Source organism: Durio zibethinus, chromosome 17 (genome assembly GCF_047325235.1).
Source record: "Durio zibethinus cultivar Kanyao isolate XHJ-2024 chromosome 17, ASM4732523v1, whole genome shotgun sequence".
Classification (NCBI taxonomy): domain Eukaryota; kingdom Viridiplantae; phylum Streptophyta; class Magnoliopsida; order Malvales; family Malvaceae; genus Durio; species Durio zibethinus.
The window spans coordinates 7,790,512-7,807,234 of record NC_143178.1 but is presented as its reverse complement, the minus strand read 5'-3'; the positions used below and the strand labels follow the sequence as shown (position 1 = coordinate 7,807,234).

The 16,723-nt window shown below is 33.8% G+C and overlaps 1 protein-coding gene across 2 annotated transcripts; it reads right to left on the bottom strand.

The window, feature by feature from the left end:
• Nucleotides 1-374: 374 nt before the first annotated feature.
• On the bottom strand, nt 375-14,970 carry LOC111281175 (tripeptidyl-peptidase 2-like). Of its 2 annotated transcripts, XM_022868821.2 has the most exons (34): nt 14,597-14,970; nt 14,399-14,477; nt 14,210-14,283; nt 13,609-13,718; nt 13,417-13,497; nt 12,696-12,782; nt 12,471-12,613; nt 12,024-12,174; nt 11,809-11,931; nt 11,376-11,459; nt 11,081-11,268; nt 10,786-10,960; nt 10,540-10,661; nt 10,376-10,455; nt 9,908-9,966; nt 9,458-9,612; nt 9,016-9,194; nt 8,772-8,884; nt 8,533-8,703; nt 7,965-8,093; nt 7,720-7,820; nt 7,490-7,607; nt 7,184-7,263; nt 6,767-6,839; nt 6,390-6,475; nt 6,229-6,280; nt 6,022-6,150; nt 5,771-5,842; nt 4,566-4,658; nt 3,805-3,900; nt 3,007-3,105; nt 2,478-2,570; nt 1,260-1,469; nt 375-699 (listed from the first exon to the last, which is right to left on the bottom strand). In XM_022868821.2, the coding sequence occupies exons 1-34, from the start codon at nt 14,796-14,798 to the stop codon at nt 541-543; spliced, it is 3,966 nt and encodes a 1,321-aa protein (XP_022724556.2). In that variant the 5' UTR covers nt 14,799-14,970; the 3' UTR covers nt 375-540. The 2 variants fall into 2 exon arrangements, with proteins under 2 accessions (XP_022724556.2, XP_022724563.2); XM_022868828.2 differs by lacking the exon at nt 3,805-3,900.
• Nucleotides 14,971-16,723: the final 1,753 nt, after the last annotated feature.

The following is a 16,723-nucleotide window of genomic DNA, read 5'->3' as shown; positions in this document are numbered from 1 at the left end:
TTCTTGAAGCTTTCGACGTAACACTTGTTGACTACCAATCGTCAAGCCCTTTTTCTCCCTTGTCTCCATCAAAATGTCAAATCGTCATCTATAATTGCACGACGACACTGACTTCCTACAAATCCCACTCTTGCAAGGAACAACGGTTTAAGATGCAAACTGGAGTAGGTCCACTTTTTCTGCTTGGTTTCTTTGCGCAAATTTCGGGTCTGCCAATAACCACAACACGCTGGAGAAAAAGAACACCTCGTGCTAATCATGGTGAACGCCGGCTATTCTAGAAGCAGACGTCAAGTTGCGGCTACACATTTTCTACATTGTAGGGGGCAGTCCAGTGGATCAAAAGATAATCTCAGCTTCTCACAAACAAGAACTTGAAAAGCAGAAAATTTGCATTTTATTATGACAAACTGTCCCTACAATGATTATCCCAAATATACGCATATATGCTTGCAATGTTCAATCTTTTATCAATTTGAAACTGGCACATAATCTGGTTAACCACTATCAGAGACCAGGTTTTCATAAAATTGAGCAACCTTAAAAAAGGGGCAAGCTTGGAGGGAAGCGCACATGCATCCATTGTCTTTCATATGTTGATAAATGGCTCCATCCAATATCATCAAGCAAAGAGAGCTTCAATTCATAGAGTTTCTTCTTCGGAGGCTCTCCATCATCCTGAATCATGTCATTTAGTACCTGTGACAGCAGATAACTGAAATCAAGAAAAGGTCCTGCCAACAAGTTCCCTGAGGGCACAGGCACTTATTTAGGCTTTCATTTTAAGAACTCTCTCCATCCAGTAGGAGGGAAGTTACTATATTTACAGTCAACTAATGTATTAAACGTGAAAATAAAACCTTATAAACTGTGCAAAGCACTAATTAGCATTAGCCTAGAAAACGTAAGGGATAGAAAATCATTCCACACTTGATTCATATATGTTTCATAATTTTTTTTCCGCAGGCTGACAGGTGACATAAAGCATCAGTTACATGTAAAATTTCAATAATTCAGGTTTCTCACAGTCCTTACTCCTTTCCCTTCCTCCCATTTTTTCTTTCCCATATTTATTAAAATTTAAACATGTATTTCAATATCCATGTTTAAATACCCCTCCTTAAATGCACCAAAAAAGAACCAAATAAAAGAACATAACAATAACTAGACAGTTCTACTGCCTTTTCTTTCTTTCTTTTTTTCCTCAAAAAACAAAAGTAAATACCCAGTGCTACTTGGATTATCACGAAAGAAAATACCTTAAGAGCAGTTCCAAGCCTTCCACACCGCCTTTCACGCAGTACAGAGAGGGTGCCATATTTAGAGGACCTCAGATCTACCCATTTCATCAGTTCTTTAAAGTTCTCCTCAAATAAATCTGACTGGATATCAGAGCCCAAAGCAGAGTCACCAGTTTGATCCAAGTCTTTTGTGCCTTCACTAGCACCCAATGCTGAAGCTTTCTCATCCTATATTAATGGTGATGAGGATAAATTTTAATTCTAATGAAGATGATAACCTATCATAACTGAGTTTGTTGATATAAGTATCATATATTTGCATATATCACTTACCAGCCCAATTTTCAAAAAAAGACTAACAATCAATCTCAGCAAATGGAAAAAGCTATAAAAAGATGGAACTTCAAGAGAAGAAATCCCATTAAGTTATAAGACTTTAAGACAGGAAAATTTGGCCAGTATAGCATTAGTAAATCTTTGATAACAGCCCAACCCCGCCTAAAAAGGAAGAAAAAAGTGGAAGGGCCAGCTATGGCAATCAGAAACTCGTGTTTTTATCAGTTCACATGATATGAAGAAAGCTACGTGCGTTATGCACCATAAAAACCTAAACCTAGGAGTTTTATGCAGAAAACAAGCTAGGCATTCTTAAGTTGGGATTGCAGAAACTAATGATTGGCCAGGAACATGATTCTTTTATAAGACAGTCATAAAACTAGTAATAAGGCACATAAAATTCACAGAGCCCCACAAGGAAGAGAGACTAGTTAGAGCTGTGGTGTTTAAATACCTCAACTCTCTCAAAAGTTTGGCCCTTCTATAAGTGGTTCTGAATTTTGCTTAATGTAACATTTGGCTTGTACGTCTCATTTGAGTTTGTCAGTGTGTGCGTTCTTTTACTCTTTGTTCCAAAGAGGCAAATCTTTGACTTGTTTATTTTCGTGATTACATTCCCATGTAAGGAGATAAGTTAGATATTTTAAAGTCCCTCAGCTCTATCAAAAGTCTAGCCTTTCGAGAGTGGCCATGGATTTTATTTATGTGCCATTATTTCATGTCCTCATCTCTGCATCGAACTTGTAAGGTTCACTTTTGTTTATCGATATATGTGTGTGTGTGTCAATGTTTGTTTTTGTTAAAAAAAAAAAAGAATTATTTCATTGTAACCAATATCGGTTAGAATATAAGTTGATTTAAATTAGAAAATAACCAGATGATACATAAACCAGTCACTACCTTAACAGATTCAATCTCAGCAAGTGCCAGTCCTTTTTGGTACAGTGCCTCTGCTAATTGATCACGAGTTGTCTCCATCTTCTTCTTATTTTTCTGAATAAATAAAAAACAAAAAGGAAAGGTCGCAACCTTGATGCACTAGAAAGGGTAACAAAAAGCCTAAATAAATTTTGGCTTTGCATGGCAGGAAGGTTGGAAAGAGATGAGGATGGAAAACTTATTAATCTAATGGCTAAAATTCATAACAATTTTCCTACTTGTATAACTTAACCATTAGATTAACAAATGTTCCTTCCTCACATCCTTCATCCTTCCAACCAAGCAAAGCCAAAGAGATGAGATAGCAGCTCGGACAACACATTGGAGACCATCAGAATTATTGAAAAATAAAAATCAAGAAAACAATATGTTTAGCAACTTTAACTCTGATAAAATACTTTGCTGAATTCCTAAGAGGATTTGGCCAGCATGGCTAGAGTAAAATGATGAAAGGACAAGGGAAGGGCAAATTGGCAATTTAAAAACGTACCTCTGCATCCTCATCCTCTGGATCACTTTTAAGTGAAAAGAATTTTGCCAGTTCATCTCTGTCTATACTATCAACCACCTCATCTGCTGCACCTATAACCTGCAAATTTTAATTATATTAGTTAAGGAAAACATTTTATATCAGATGTTCCCCTTTCAGTTTGAGTATTATAAAGTTGAATGGACAATTATTAGTCTCAGCTGCTTTTTATGTTGTTTGATATTTTATTTCTGTAAACTTTTAGCTAGAATTAATATATTCTACCCGTAAGTTTTGCTAAACACATAAACTCCTACCTTCTTCAATAGCTAAATCTTATAAAGTCACAAGAAGTCCATTCAAAGGCCAGAGTATTTGATAACAACCAAGCCCCCACTAGAACCAAGAGAGGGTTCAAAATTTTAGGCCCTCATGGGGCTAAGACAAAAGTTAAATACTGCTATGCTTACAAATAAATAAATGAACAAAAGAATATGGAGGCTAACAACTTTATAAGGGCAATCCTTTCCATTCAATATAAGTCTAACAGCAAAAGGAAATCTATTTAAAGTATGCATATACATCATTTTAAGAGTCTAATGTGAAATGAGTTAAAATCCACTTGAAGTGACTCATGTGATTCACCATATTATGTCTCTAAAGCTAGTTCAAATTAGCAACAACCGAGCAATTGAGAAGAGTTATGAGGCAGCAAAGCATAAAACAAAATGAAGAGGGACAAGCCAAGACACTTTCCCAAGAAGCCTCAAGAGAGCCTGATATACTTTCATACCAAAATCTGCTTTTGATAAAACTCACCTCTTCATAATGGTGGACTTTGTCCCCAATATTGCTCTGGGAAAGCAAACTTTCCAAGATCTTCACAAGCAATGGAGTGTATTTAGGGTATTCAGACTGCCAAAGAACATATAATAGATATTAAAATTGATACAAAGCACTAATGACAGCCTAAGACGAGCAGTTCAAATTACTAAAAGGAAGCCACCATCTGTTTCTTGCAATATCCACCTCTAGATCTAGATGTCATATAAAACATAAAAAAACAAGAAGGCTTTTCACCTAGTTTGAGGAATTATATGTCAAGCTAAACACAAGTGAACGCAACAAGCTACAATAGCACACTTCTCCCATTGAAGAATTGGCCTGTCTAACACTGACGGGCACAAAACTTTCTCCACCATGTAAGACAGCCATTTAGACAGGTATATGACAATATTCAGCTTATACTTGAAGAGCTAATAAACTTAGGTGCTACAAATAATTTTTTACGATAACTTGTACATAAATTTTTCACACAAATATTCCTATCTATGATATGGCTACAAGCATACCACTGTTTGAAAAGAAAGAAACAGAACACTCAACCTGATCTACTACGCTAGACTAGGATTGTAGTACTCACTAAACCAGTGACTCTTTGACACAAAGTGCGAGAAAACTAACTCTTTAGGTAATGCTTAGGGAGAGAGAGGATGATTCCTCATAAAGAGATTCACCTTTCTTCAACCATTTGGATAGAATATACCTAAACTAAAGAAGAGTGCAGAGAGAGTTCTAACCTTAAGAGATTGAGCTAATTTTTTCCATTCTGAGCGACCTTCGTCAGTATCTTGCTTCAGGCTTCCAAAAACCTTTAGTTTTGCATCTCGAACCTAGTTGAAGAGTTGAATGAGCATTATTCCATATGTTAACACCAGAGAAGACAAATGTTTTAAAAGGCATAAACATAAGCCCTTATCACAAGCAAGATAGAGATATGAGAGAGGTCGCAACAATGGAACATGTAAATTTACTTATTATTCAGAGGGAAAAAGGAAAAGAAGGAACACACATTTTGTCAGTAAAGTCAGCCATACAGCTATTGTAATTTATTACAAATGTAATAAAGAATCATATCACCCAAGTCAAAAAGAAGTAAAACAGTACAAGGGTATGTTTTACAAGTTCCACCTGAAAGGCAATTTACAATTGCCTTGCCTTTGTAACCTCCCCCCATGGCAAAAATGCCGAAGCCTAATATATCAAAGAGCCTGGCAACAGAGACTTCACTAAGAAGTAATAGGGTCCCATAAGAATGGAAGAACTCAAACAGAAATCAGTGACCAGATTCTGAAGCTGTTAAGCAATATATGTATTACACCCTTGATTGTAAGTTTGTAACTGTAATGAATAGTGTGACACCAATATTTTTACTAAAGCATCAGAATACAAGTCAGATCTAACATTATTTAGCTATTAAAGGAAACAGCCTTATTAGTTTCATTGCCTTGTCGAATCCACACAACAAATATATGAACAAATCTCCTTTCTGTAGTATTAAGAAAAGAACTGCCTTATTACTTACTTCACATTACAAACCTGGTACTTGGAATCATAACTGGACATTTGCATAAGATATAATAGTTCTATGACCATTAAAAAACAAGAATGATAACAGACTCAGATAACACATTCTACATTATAGAATTTTCACAGAGTTGGGGAAAAACTAAATAATCTTGACTCTTGAGGAAATTTGTTTCTGTTACCTTAAAGGATGCTATACAACAGTAAAAATCTTGAACATAAATAAAATAAACTAATCAAAGTAATAAACACCAAAATTAATCATGAATACGTGGTTTTCTGAGAAAAAATTCATTAAGTTAAAATGGTTATATAAGAAACTATTATAGTTTGATAACAATAGAAAAATGATGAAATAGAATTGTGCAAGTATTCAATCAACAAATACCAAGTTTAGCATAAACAGTTGCTCAAGTACCTCTTCTTCTAAAAGTTCAGCTATAGGTTTACTGCAAGCTGATGAAGAAACTTTGCCTTTGTCCTCATCAGTCTGTCAATAAAATGCCATTAAAAATGACAGAAGAAACAAGAAAGTAAAACATGAAAGTAATGTTCAGTGGTGCATCACTTAACCATAGAAGGATTATTTTAGGTATTTACAAAATGTACCATACAAGATGTAAAAGAAATATGTAGATACTCCATAGGTAAAGTCAAATATATCACAACCTTGTTGGGTGGTACCACATAACATATCTGATAAGATACGGGATTCTTTTGTGGATTTTTTCCCTCTTTGGCATATGATAGTGTCCCATGTGATATTGCTCCCAAAAAAACAGATCCTTGTGAGGAGTTCTGCAGGAAAAATTCAAGTGTTACTATACATCTTCTATGCTATTAATAAAGTAAAAGAAACATCAATAAATGTATTACCTTTGGAATCTTATCTTTGTTTGGTGGACTTAAATAAAATGATTCCTTTTTCCTAGAAAATAATGCTTCAAGTTAATTACATAGTACAAATAATAAAACAACATAGATAGAGTTGCTGTGGGTGGTCTGCATGAATTATATATATTTGACATTAAACATACCCTGGAACCAAAACAGAGGATTTAAAGGTACCATTTCCCATCACAGGGCCATCTGGTTCAGAGAAAAAGTTCAATCGAACAACATCCTGGTTTCAAAATAACCACAGGGACAGTAATGAGCATACCTCATAAACCTTTCCAAACAACCATGGAAGATGACAATAACTAAAGAAATCAAACTAATTTAAAACAATTTGACAACACATCTATTAGGATATACCCTTCTCCAATATCAAAACGAAAAGGCCTGAAAGGCAATAGCTAAACCATTTTCTGCTTACATACCTCATAATTTAGAAGCAGCATTAAGAAGTCTTTAAATATAAGAGCCATTATAACATGAATAAACAAGAAAAAAAGAGAGGCACAATATTTACCTTCTCCTCCAAATTCCTTTCCAGAAATAGAACTAATTGCTTCATTTTTTCTAAATACTGCACATTGTCATGCCTGAAACATAATAAGTCACTATAAGTGAAAGCAAACAAGGATTTAAGCACCTCATTAGAAAAGATTGATAGAATGAATTTTCCTGTTTTGCAGCAGTCCTACTACAAAACCTATTTCCTTAACCTCCAAAAACAAGACAATCATGGATAGTTCCCAAGTTACAAGGTAAGTCATGCTATTCAGGAATTTCTTTAATTAGATAAAACCACAACAGAAGACCTAGGGAGGATTGTTTGGGGACAGGGGAGAAGAGAATCCCACCAGCATCCAAAATCCCTCATTCTGGTAGCAAAACTAGGTCAGTAATACATGGTACGTTTAGCAAAGAGCATATTGAAATGTACCTTAAATGCAGTTGCAGAGTGTATTCGCCCTTTGGAAGTTTTGAAGAGTTTGGATAACAATCACCCATTGCATATACACGCTATAATTGATGAGAGGAAACGGATTTCCACAGGTCAGCAGAATTGTGGCACAAGATGAAAGCAGATGCTCATTAAAAATCCATATGGTAGAACAGAAATTTTAACCTATGCCTAAGGCACTGCACATGTAAAATGTGGGTCTACTTCATATGAAATAAAGTATAATTGCCCAGATTTGTTGCCAGCTTCTTTCCAAAAAGATTTACAGTAGCAATAAAAATCTACCTTGTTTGTGTCAGAAATCATGTAAAATTGGGACTCAAATTTAGTGTCATATATGCGATTGTTGAGCAATGGAATATGAGGTTTCACTTCTGCTCCATCTTCCAATTTAAAGTTGTAGCTGTAGAAGCAAAAAGGAAAAGAGCATGTACATGCATTAAAGTGAATGATTGCATATATAAAAGACATTATAATGGAAAATTTTCATATAAGCAACCCAAGAAAAAACGCACGTTAATTTCAATGCCAGTATTTGTTTCCCTGATGGTAATCTGTCACGATTGGTTGGAAGAGTACAAAGTTTTGCCTCAGTAGGTCGATATGGAATTCTAATCTGTATATTGAACATAAAGAATTGGAAAAGTCAAAGAATGATGCTTTATTAAATCTGAGCAAGCACATCAGAAGGAAAGTAACAAGTAGAGAAAGAGAAAGCATAAATTACCCACATTACACTGTAAATAATAGACTGCTTTACCTTGTTTAAAACAGCACTAGGGGCAAGTTTTTCCAATGCCAATAGCGCTTCAGCCTCAATTCTGATGGGTGCTTCACTTCCGTCAAGGACTACTTCTGTTCGGTTGACTCCAATTCCATGAAAGACAATCTAAATAATTTATAAAAATCCACATATAAGGCTCTTAAATGTAAGACACAATTTTATTAACACTTAAAACAGAATTCCCATGTTTGCTTCACTGAGAGAGCACAACTCACAGAACATGCAACAGAAAATATGTAAATACTCAGTAAGGTTTTCACATGCCAAAAATAAAAATAAAACTTATTCAGGATGAAGTCTCCTTGACATAGGCATAACCTCAGGATGGGGAGACACATCAGCAGAAGGAAGCAGAAAATCAAGAAAATTGAAAAAGAAAAGTAGATCATCCACATGCCATTTCAACAAAATGTTCCAGAGCAACAAATATTCACTAACCAAGAAATTGTAAAAGCAGTAATTGATAAAAATAAATAAAATCAATCAAAGAATTGTATTACGGATGGAAAGTTATAAATTGAATAAGTTTTCAACAGAAATTTACCTCAAAATCTACAATAGTTGTCTCATGACTTCCCATGCCGCTTGACCAAAACTGAGCTATTGCTAGTTCCATTGTTTGACCACTTACAACAGGAAAGGCGAAGCTTTTGGCGGTGGGAGAAGAAAATGTCACAACACTCTCCCACTTGATAGGCCTTCTCAACGGACAAATCTGCATATTGCAAACATGTCAAGTAAGGCTTAGGTCAATCTGGTATGGGTTCTCACTGCATGCTATACCTGGACGGTGTCAACATAAAATCGTCTAGTAGTATCAAACCCAAATGTCTGCATGGTTGCCTCAACCCAACAAGCACCAAGTGGTACCTGTATGTATCTCCGTTCTATGTGGCCTATTTAAACAGGACAATCACAAAGGAAAAAAGGGAATCAACTCAAGGAAGAATCATAGCAAGAAAAGATTTTTTAATGTATAAAGGGTAAAGAAAATATAAGTTGGCATCCAATTCTGTGCCAAAAGAACCTGGAAGGAATGACATCCTTGAGAATGAAATTAGTGGTGGCCGATTCATTACAGCCATTGGCTTTGTTATAGTAATTGGGATTCTGAAAAGAGGACCACGCCATGGGGCTTTGCAATCAATTCCATAAACTTCATAATAGTGCAGACCATCACTAAGACTGGTTGGATCAACAACTATGCTGAAAAGACGAGAAAATAATTCACCATTATCAAACAAGTAATCTTCCAGAATCACAAACTTAATTTGGAAAATATAGAAATTTTGATTCATCTACTTTACAAGTGAAAAGAGGATGGCAAAATAAATAAATTTTAGTAAATAGAAGTTAGTAAAAAAGAAAGAAAAGAAAATAAAAAAAAGGACTTGATAAGCAGACTGCAGACTGCACATAATGATTAGATTAAGCACTTCTATATAGATAGTGAATTAGCGTTTACTAACTTGAAGGTGCGCCCATTATGAGTGAGGAGAAGATACTCAGGAGCTCTCACAACTGCATTATCACTAGAATGTAGCTCAATACACTCTTCAAAGGGAACCAATTCTTCTAATTTACTTGCATCTTCATGAAACTTCGGTTCAACTTGCACTGCCCACTATTTAACATATAACTTTAGCAGCTGTAAAATTCAGGGATAAGCTGAAAACATGAAGTTGAGTGGAGAAAAATCTTCACAACTATTTATTTATTTTGAATCTGAAATGACCAGAGAGATGAGAAAGTAAAATAATTAAATTTTTACATTTTGAAAATGAACACTTGATGGAGGGAGTACCACGTAGCAATTTAGTAATAAATGAAAAGCAAAGAACAGAAAAAATACTGTTTTTAAGAGTTTGCAGAAAAATAGCCATGAATTAAAAATTTATCAAGTATATCAATTAGCAAACCTCAGTAGATTGTTGGCAAGCAGTAGCCTCTCTTAGGTAGATACCTCGTGATGTAGAAGCTGCAAGTGAAATACATCCTACAGTTAAGTTCCACAGCAAAAGCAATCCAGACTGCATTGAGAGCACTCAAGTTTCAAAGCAGCCTCATTTGTGAAGTAATTGCTTAAGTATTGACAGAATGAATGCTCATAACAAACAAGATTTTAGATAAAAATCAGTATAAGCTGACTCCCAATATCAATGTAAGTCCTCAAAAAGTTAGATAAAACATATAAACAATATATCATTAGTTGCTCTTGGCACTAGGTAGAGTTTACCGATTTAAAACAAAAAACTGTCTTATAAATGGGTTGAGGCTTGCTGCTAATATTCAATAAACATCCACAAATGTGTTGGGCACATAGCTATAATAGTACCAAACACATGGAACAGTGGATAGTATTTGTCTGCATATCAACCTAAACTTACTTGATTTTCCAGATTGATTGATCTTTATTTGATACCAAACACATGAAAACTCTCGAGACTTCTGTATATATTCATATGCTCTGCCAAACACAAGAGTCAAGATGAAGTTCAAAACTATGAAATAAATATATAAAGAAGCAAAGGCTAGGGGAAATTTTTCTTACTTGTCAACTTGCATAAGCCCTTGTCCAGTGGTTAGCTTGTCTTCTGGCAAACAACCTACAAGAACAGATGTATTCTCAAGAGCCTTCCTTACACTATATGGGCTCACGGGAATTCCCTCAGCCTGCAGACAACATTAAAATAATCTGACTTTAGATGCAGAGAGAATAGCACCAAAACATGAGGGAAAAATGAGAGGGGAAAGAAACAATCAAAAATTAAAAAACTTGAATAATTCAGAGAAAGACCTTCATGGCACTAATAAGCAATGCAATTCCCCCACAAGCAGATGGAGATGCCATTGATGTTCCATTCATAAGCATGCGCCCTTGGAGTGTCCAAGTAGGAACAGGGGCAACAGCCCCTCCAGGAGCACTTATACAGACTCCAAGATCTCCATCAACTGTTGGCCCTCGGCTGGACCTGCATCCATTGCAACCAATTTCAATGAGTTGGATGCAAACAAGGGCATGGATCTACAGGTGGAAAAGTGTGGGACTTCATGTTTCAAGGCCAAACATGGAAGAATTGAAATTATTTTACCAAGTGTATTCAAGCCCTTCAGGTGGAGGTTCAACTACAGAATGAGCACCAGCAGCCATTTCAGGAGAGACATATGCACCAACTCCTATGATGCTTGAAGAGGTACCCCCTGGAGCACCAACCGTGCTCAATGCCGGCCCACTATTACCAGCACTACTGACAAATATCAAACGATGCTTATTCACGACCTAAATTAAACCCAAATATGGCACCCATAACATATTAGACAGATGAAAATTAAGGAGGTAAACCACACTATACAATTATGCCTATATGGGAAGTTAGGAGCTCTTACCTCGTTAACAAGATCAACAAAGCGTCCATAGTCTGGTAATAATGTAGGTTCTCCATAGCTCATGTTGATCAGATCACATTTATGCTGTCAAAGGAAAAGGAGGTAAAAAGCCAAATGGTTATGATTAAAATGCACCATATTAAAGTCAGTGATATAACACACTGACACACAGAGACACCCCAATATCATTTGCAGTACCTGAGAATCTAAGACAACATGCTACAATAGCTATCCATCTACATTAAGTGCATAAATACTTCAAAAAGATATATGAATATGTGTTCTGCGTTCATATTGAACACAATCTGGATATATCCCAGAAGGATATAAGTAAACAAGGGTAGTTAGACAAGTACACAATATAATAAATGCCTAAGGACCATAACAACACAAAAGTGAATAAATCGTTAGAAATGAATGCACTTTTACCCACCTCCACAGCAGCTATCAGTGCCCGTGTCAAGCCAGTTCCAGTCTCCATTGAACCCAAGCGCGAGTCTCCAATTTTACATGAAATTAACTGTGCTCCAGGTGCAACACCATTTAACAAGGGCTCCTAAATCATCATGCAAGTCAGAAGACAATTTTTATTGAAACTTTGAAAAGAAAAATGCCACAAACCAATTAATTAAGCTTAAATGGCAGTACCTGGGGATGGAAAGCAGTAGCAATACCAGCAACATGTGTACCATGAGGAGAGCTATCTGTAACAATGCTTAAGATATTTCCCTCATCATACACATTAACAACAAATGTACAAGCATCTAATTTGCTAAACACGCCATATTTCCGCTCAATCCTGCAAGGTTGGTTTCAGAAGAGTCAGCTAACAATTATATTACGTTTGTTTCAGAAACTCCAAAGCAAAATATCAAAGAGGGGCACTTAAAATTTTTTAAGACAAGTGCTTAACAATATGAAACAATATACAAACAGAATGCTACATTCCAAGCACCCAAATCAAAGTTTACCATGGTACCGTATTAATATTAACATTCTTCCATCATTAAAAAACCATTTCATTGCCTTTGTATAAATGTCTACCAAAGAAAGATTAGTCAAACGGTTGATAAGTTAAATGACAAAGGTGCAGACCTGTAATTAGTTAGGGGCACAAAGTCAGCCAGAGTCCCACATTTATGATCATCCTCGAGACTCTGAGTGTCAAAAGCAACCCTCCATACTTCTCCATCATGCCATACAACAGCATCTATAACAGGTCCTTTGTCATTATAACTCTAACACATGAACATGTGGAAAGCTCAGAGCAATATAAATTTAGTTAAAGAAAAGTAATTTAATAAAATCCTTGGCACTCACATCAGCCAGCTTTCTTAAGATGTCTATTCTATTCTGGAGATCTTCACGAGTTCTTTTCAATTTTGGATCCTCCACCTTTGTATGTTTCTATATACATCGACATAATAACATATTATACACAGTAATAGTAATAAAATGCATGCTAAACAAGTATGATGATATGAGACCACCAACCAGTAAAATGCTATCAGCAACCATAAGATGCATGGGACTTTTCCATTTATCCGTAGGGAATATTTTTTATTGTGGAAGAAAACAACATATTTTGAAGCATATGCATAAGTAATGAACTAAGTGCATTAAAAGAAGGTTAAAATAAATGCTGCTTATTGCCAAAAAAAATTCTAAGAGTATAAGAAAGCATGTAATCTTTTTGTTGATAGCTAAAGAAAGATTCTATGCATCCCAAAGTGCTCAATATATTTCTATCAAATAATACCCTTCATAGCATGGTCAATTTTCTTGCTAAATGAGTAAGATATCATTAAGAAATTAGCTACACAGCACTATCATAACACAAGAGATGCATAAACAAAATTTAAGACCTAGTTTCACTTTCACATAATGGATGCAAATTATAGATATATATAGAATATAATTAGATAATTTTCATGCAATTATACTATAGTTATTAAAAATTTAAAGAAAAATGGATTTGAAATATTAAAATCTATGTCTATGATCATACAAAAGGAGGTTACCAAGTAGAATTTCCAACAACCTGATCAAATTCATCAAGATGCATTACAGCCTTTGCAATCTCCACCTGGTTTTTTTCATCCCATTTTTTCTTTCTTTCTTTCTGCAATGTGAATAATGAGGGGAATGATAAGAAAATAGTTTGTCATCAGTCAATTTATCATGGGTCATGAGCAAAAGTTGTTTTATGAATTAAACAGAAAATAATTTTTACCTTTAGACGTGAAGTCAAAGTGTCCGTAAAGAGCTCATAAACCAATTTATAGCCCACATGCCACTCACCAGAAGGGTTTTTCCATGAAGAATTGACAACCAACGAAGCCCCTAAATTTCATTTTTTAACAAAATATGGACTATCGGATTATAAAAATAAAAGTTAACTCAGAATTAAAATAGATGATAATACAACATGGAGTATATACAAAAAGAAAACAAAACGGAACATTATCAAGTAGCTAAATAATGTCACATAAGTACTAGAGGGTAATCTAGTATCTACTATGCTCTATGTATTTGATGTGTCACACATTTTTCTTTACAATGACAAAGTTACCTAAAGAATGGAAATATCCAAGAACTACATGAAAATAGACTCAGTTGATCAATTGAAAGACAAAATACAAGAAAAACCCATTAGTTATCGTTTAATACAGGTAAAGTTTTAGCCACCACTCCATTGCAGAGTTGAAGAAGCCTTAAGGAACAAGAAAAAACCCTCGACGAATATACCATTTAAAACAAGAAACTTAGGAATTCAAATTTAATGCACACTTTCCATGATCATAGGTTAATCAAATATTTCACAATAATACAACCTGAAGCTCCGTGAATTCGTCCATCTCCATCAGCCTTCACCACTTCTGAGGTATCAACATCTCCACTCCCAGTACTAAAAAAATAAATAAATAAACTCTCAAGAAACTTAAAAATAATAGTAAAAAACTGAAAAGAAGTAAAGAACTAATTTAATGAACCGTTAGTACAGCAGACTGAGCAGTAAGTACCAGTCAATGACATCTAAGATCTTTGGTTTCCCATCTGAAGTCAGTTGCAAACCAGCAGCAGCCGGGTCAACACCAGAATCTGAAAAAAAAAATTATAATAAAATGGCAAAATATCAAGAATCAAAATCTGGATTTCCTTTCTATTAATTTCCAGAGTTGTTTAATTTTTTTTGAAACAACAAAGTCAAAAGAAGGTACCAAAGATTGCGATGAGGGCGCCGCGACCGTCGTAATGAGCATGAGCTTCAATGAAGCGATCAGCGCCAATCTCCTTCTTCGGCATCAGAGAGGCTAAGAAAGTGGACTCGTTCAGTTTGAAATTGCGAAAACGCCCATTCTCTTCACCTCCGCCACCACCACCACAAGTAATATTGCTAGTCTCTATTGAAGAACAAGGCATCGCCCTATATTTACCACCGCGAATCCCGCTTCCGCTTCGATGAGGATGATTCCACTCCTTTTTCCTTCTTTTCTTGAAATTACTACTATTATTATTATTTTTTAGCTTTATTTTGCGTCCAATGATTAGGAGAGAAGGAAGGGTGTGAGACGACGGAGATACTAATATAGGTGGCTGTTTGGCCCAGCTCAGCCCTTTAAGTATCGGGTTTTGCATTTACTTTTTTATTGTTTCTTGGATCCGAGGAAAGAAAGAGGGGTGTTTTGGGAATTCTGTTAGCTGTGGCGGCGGAAGAAAGCCGTTATGGATCAGCTCGCCACCTGTTTATGAGGAATAGCGTTAGATTTATCTTTTTTTTTTTTCCGTTGAGTGATAGCGTTAGTTTGCAAGTGGGTTTTGATTGGATGTGTTTTGGGTGGCGCGGGGCCTCTGCCGTAGTTAAATTACGGATTTTGTCCTTTTTTACCTTTCTTTTGGACCCTTTTTTCACCTTTCGGAAGGCGCGATTACGTATGAATCAAAATAAAAGGATCACTACATCACTCTTAAATAGAAAGAATAAATAAATATATATATAGTGGCTCGATCGAATAAATTAAAGTGATGTTTCGTTATAAAAAAATTCATAATTTTTTTTTTAATTTTGATGATAGATATTTAATTTTTATATTTGATTTAAGATAATTTGATTACAAAAAAAATGATAAATTTTTAACGGTAACTAAAATTTCAAAATTAAAAACAGATTTTTTCTTATAATATTTTAAAATTTTGAAAAAAAAATTTATTTTTAAATTTGATTTAAATAAAAAATTATAAAATAATTATTATTCTTTTGAAAAGTACATCTAAAAATAATTAAAACTCAATTATAATTTTTATATAAAAAATATTTTTAGATTATAATTAAAACGTTTAACATAAAAAAATATCTTAAATAATTTTTTATTTTATAAATAAATTATTTAATGTATTTTGTGCAAAAAATATCTTAAATAAATTTTTTTATATTTTAAAATAAAGGATTTAAGGTTAATATTTTTATAAAAAGATTATTTAAGATATTTTTATACGAAAAATTATCTTAAATAATCTTTTTATATTTTATAAATAGATTATTTAAAATTTTTTTATACAAAAATACCTTAAATAATTTTTTTTATTTTTTAAAATAAAATATTTAAAGTATTTTTGGATAAAAACGACTTAAATATACGCTTTTGATAAAAAAAAAAAAAAACACATTAAATCATTCTTTTTATTTTTTTAAAAAGTATTATTTAAGACGTTTTTTTATTTATAACCGCATTAAATAATGTCCTTTAAAAAATGACAAGAATTATTCAATATAATTTTTTTATCCAAAAACGTCTTTAATAATCTTTTTTTATTTAAAAAAAATATATTATAGATTATTTAAGGTATTTTTGGTTTGAAAATATCTTATATAATCTCCTTTAAAATAATAAATGAGGTTATTTAAGGCATTTTATAATAAAAAATGCCTTAAATAATTTTAAATATTTTTTATTGATAATATTTTATAAATAAAAATAGTAATCATAAAAATATTTGTTTTCTTTTGTTACTAAAAGTGTTATTTATCGTTTTAGTATTTATTATTAATAGAAGTTAAAGAAAAATTATCATTATATATGTCAAAGAATATACATAGATTTCATCCAATCAAACGAGTGAATTTAAATACGAAATGATCTAAAAAAAAAAACTCTAAATATTACGCTTTCTCAATACGATTCCACGAACTAAACGCCCCTTAAACAATTTAATATGTAAAGTCCAAAAAAGAAATTACATAAATTTAAAATTTTAACTTTGAATAAGATATTGCCCATATGATCGATTTCAGAAATTCATAATTATTGGGATTGCATAACCATTTTTCCTTAAGCTCTATCTTTGGA

Coding starts and splice junctions, on each gene's coding strand:
- LOC111281175 (XM_022868821.2), bottom strand. CDS start 14,798: ATGCCTTGTTCTTCAATAGAGACTAGCAATATTACTTGTGGTGGTGGT. Junction 6,151..6,228: donor ACAAAGATAAGATTCCAAAG/GTAATACATTTA, acceptor TTTTTCCTGCAG/AACTCCTCACAAGGATCTGT. Junction 3,901..4,565: donor AATTAGCTCAATCTCTTAAG/GTTAGAACTCTC, acceptor GTTCTTTGGCAG/TCTGAATACCCTAAATACAC.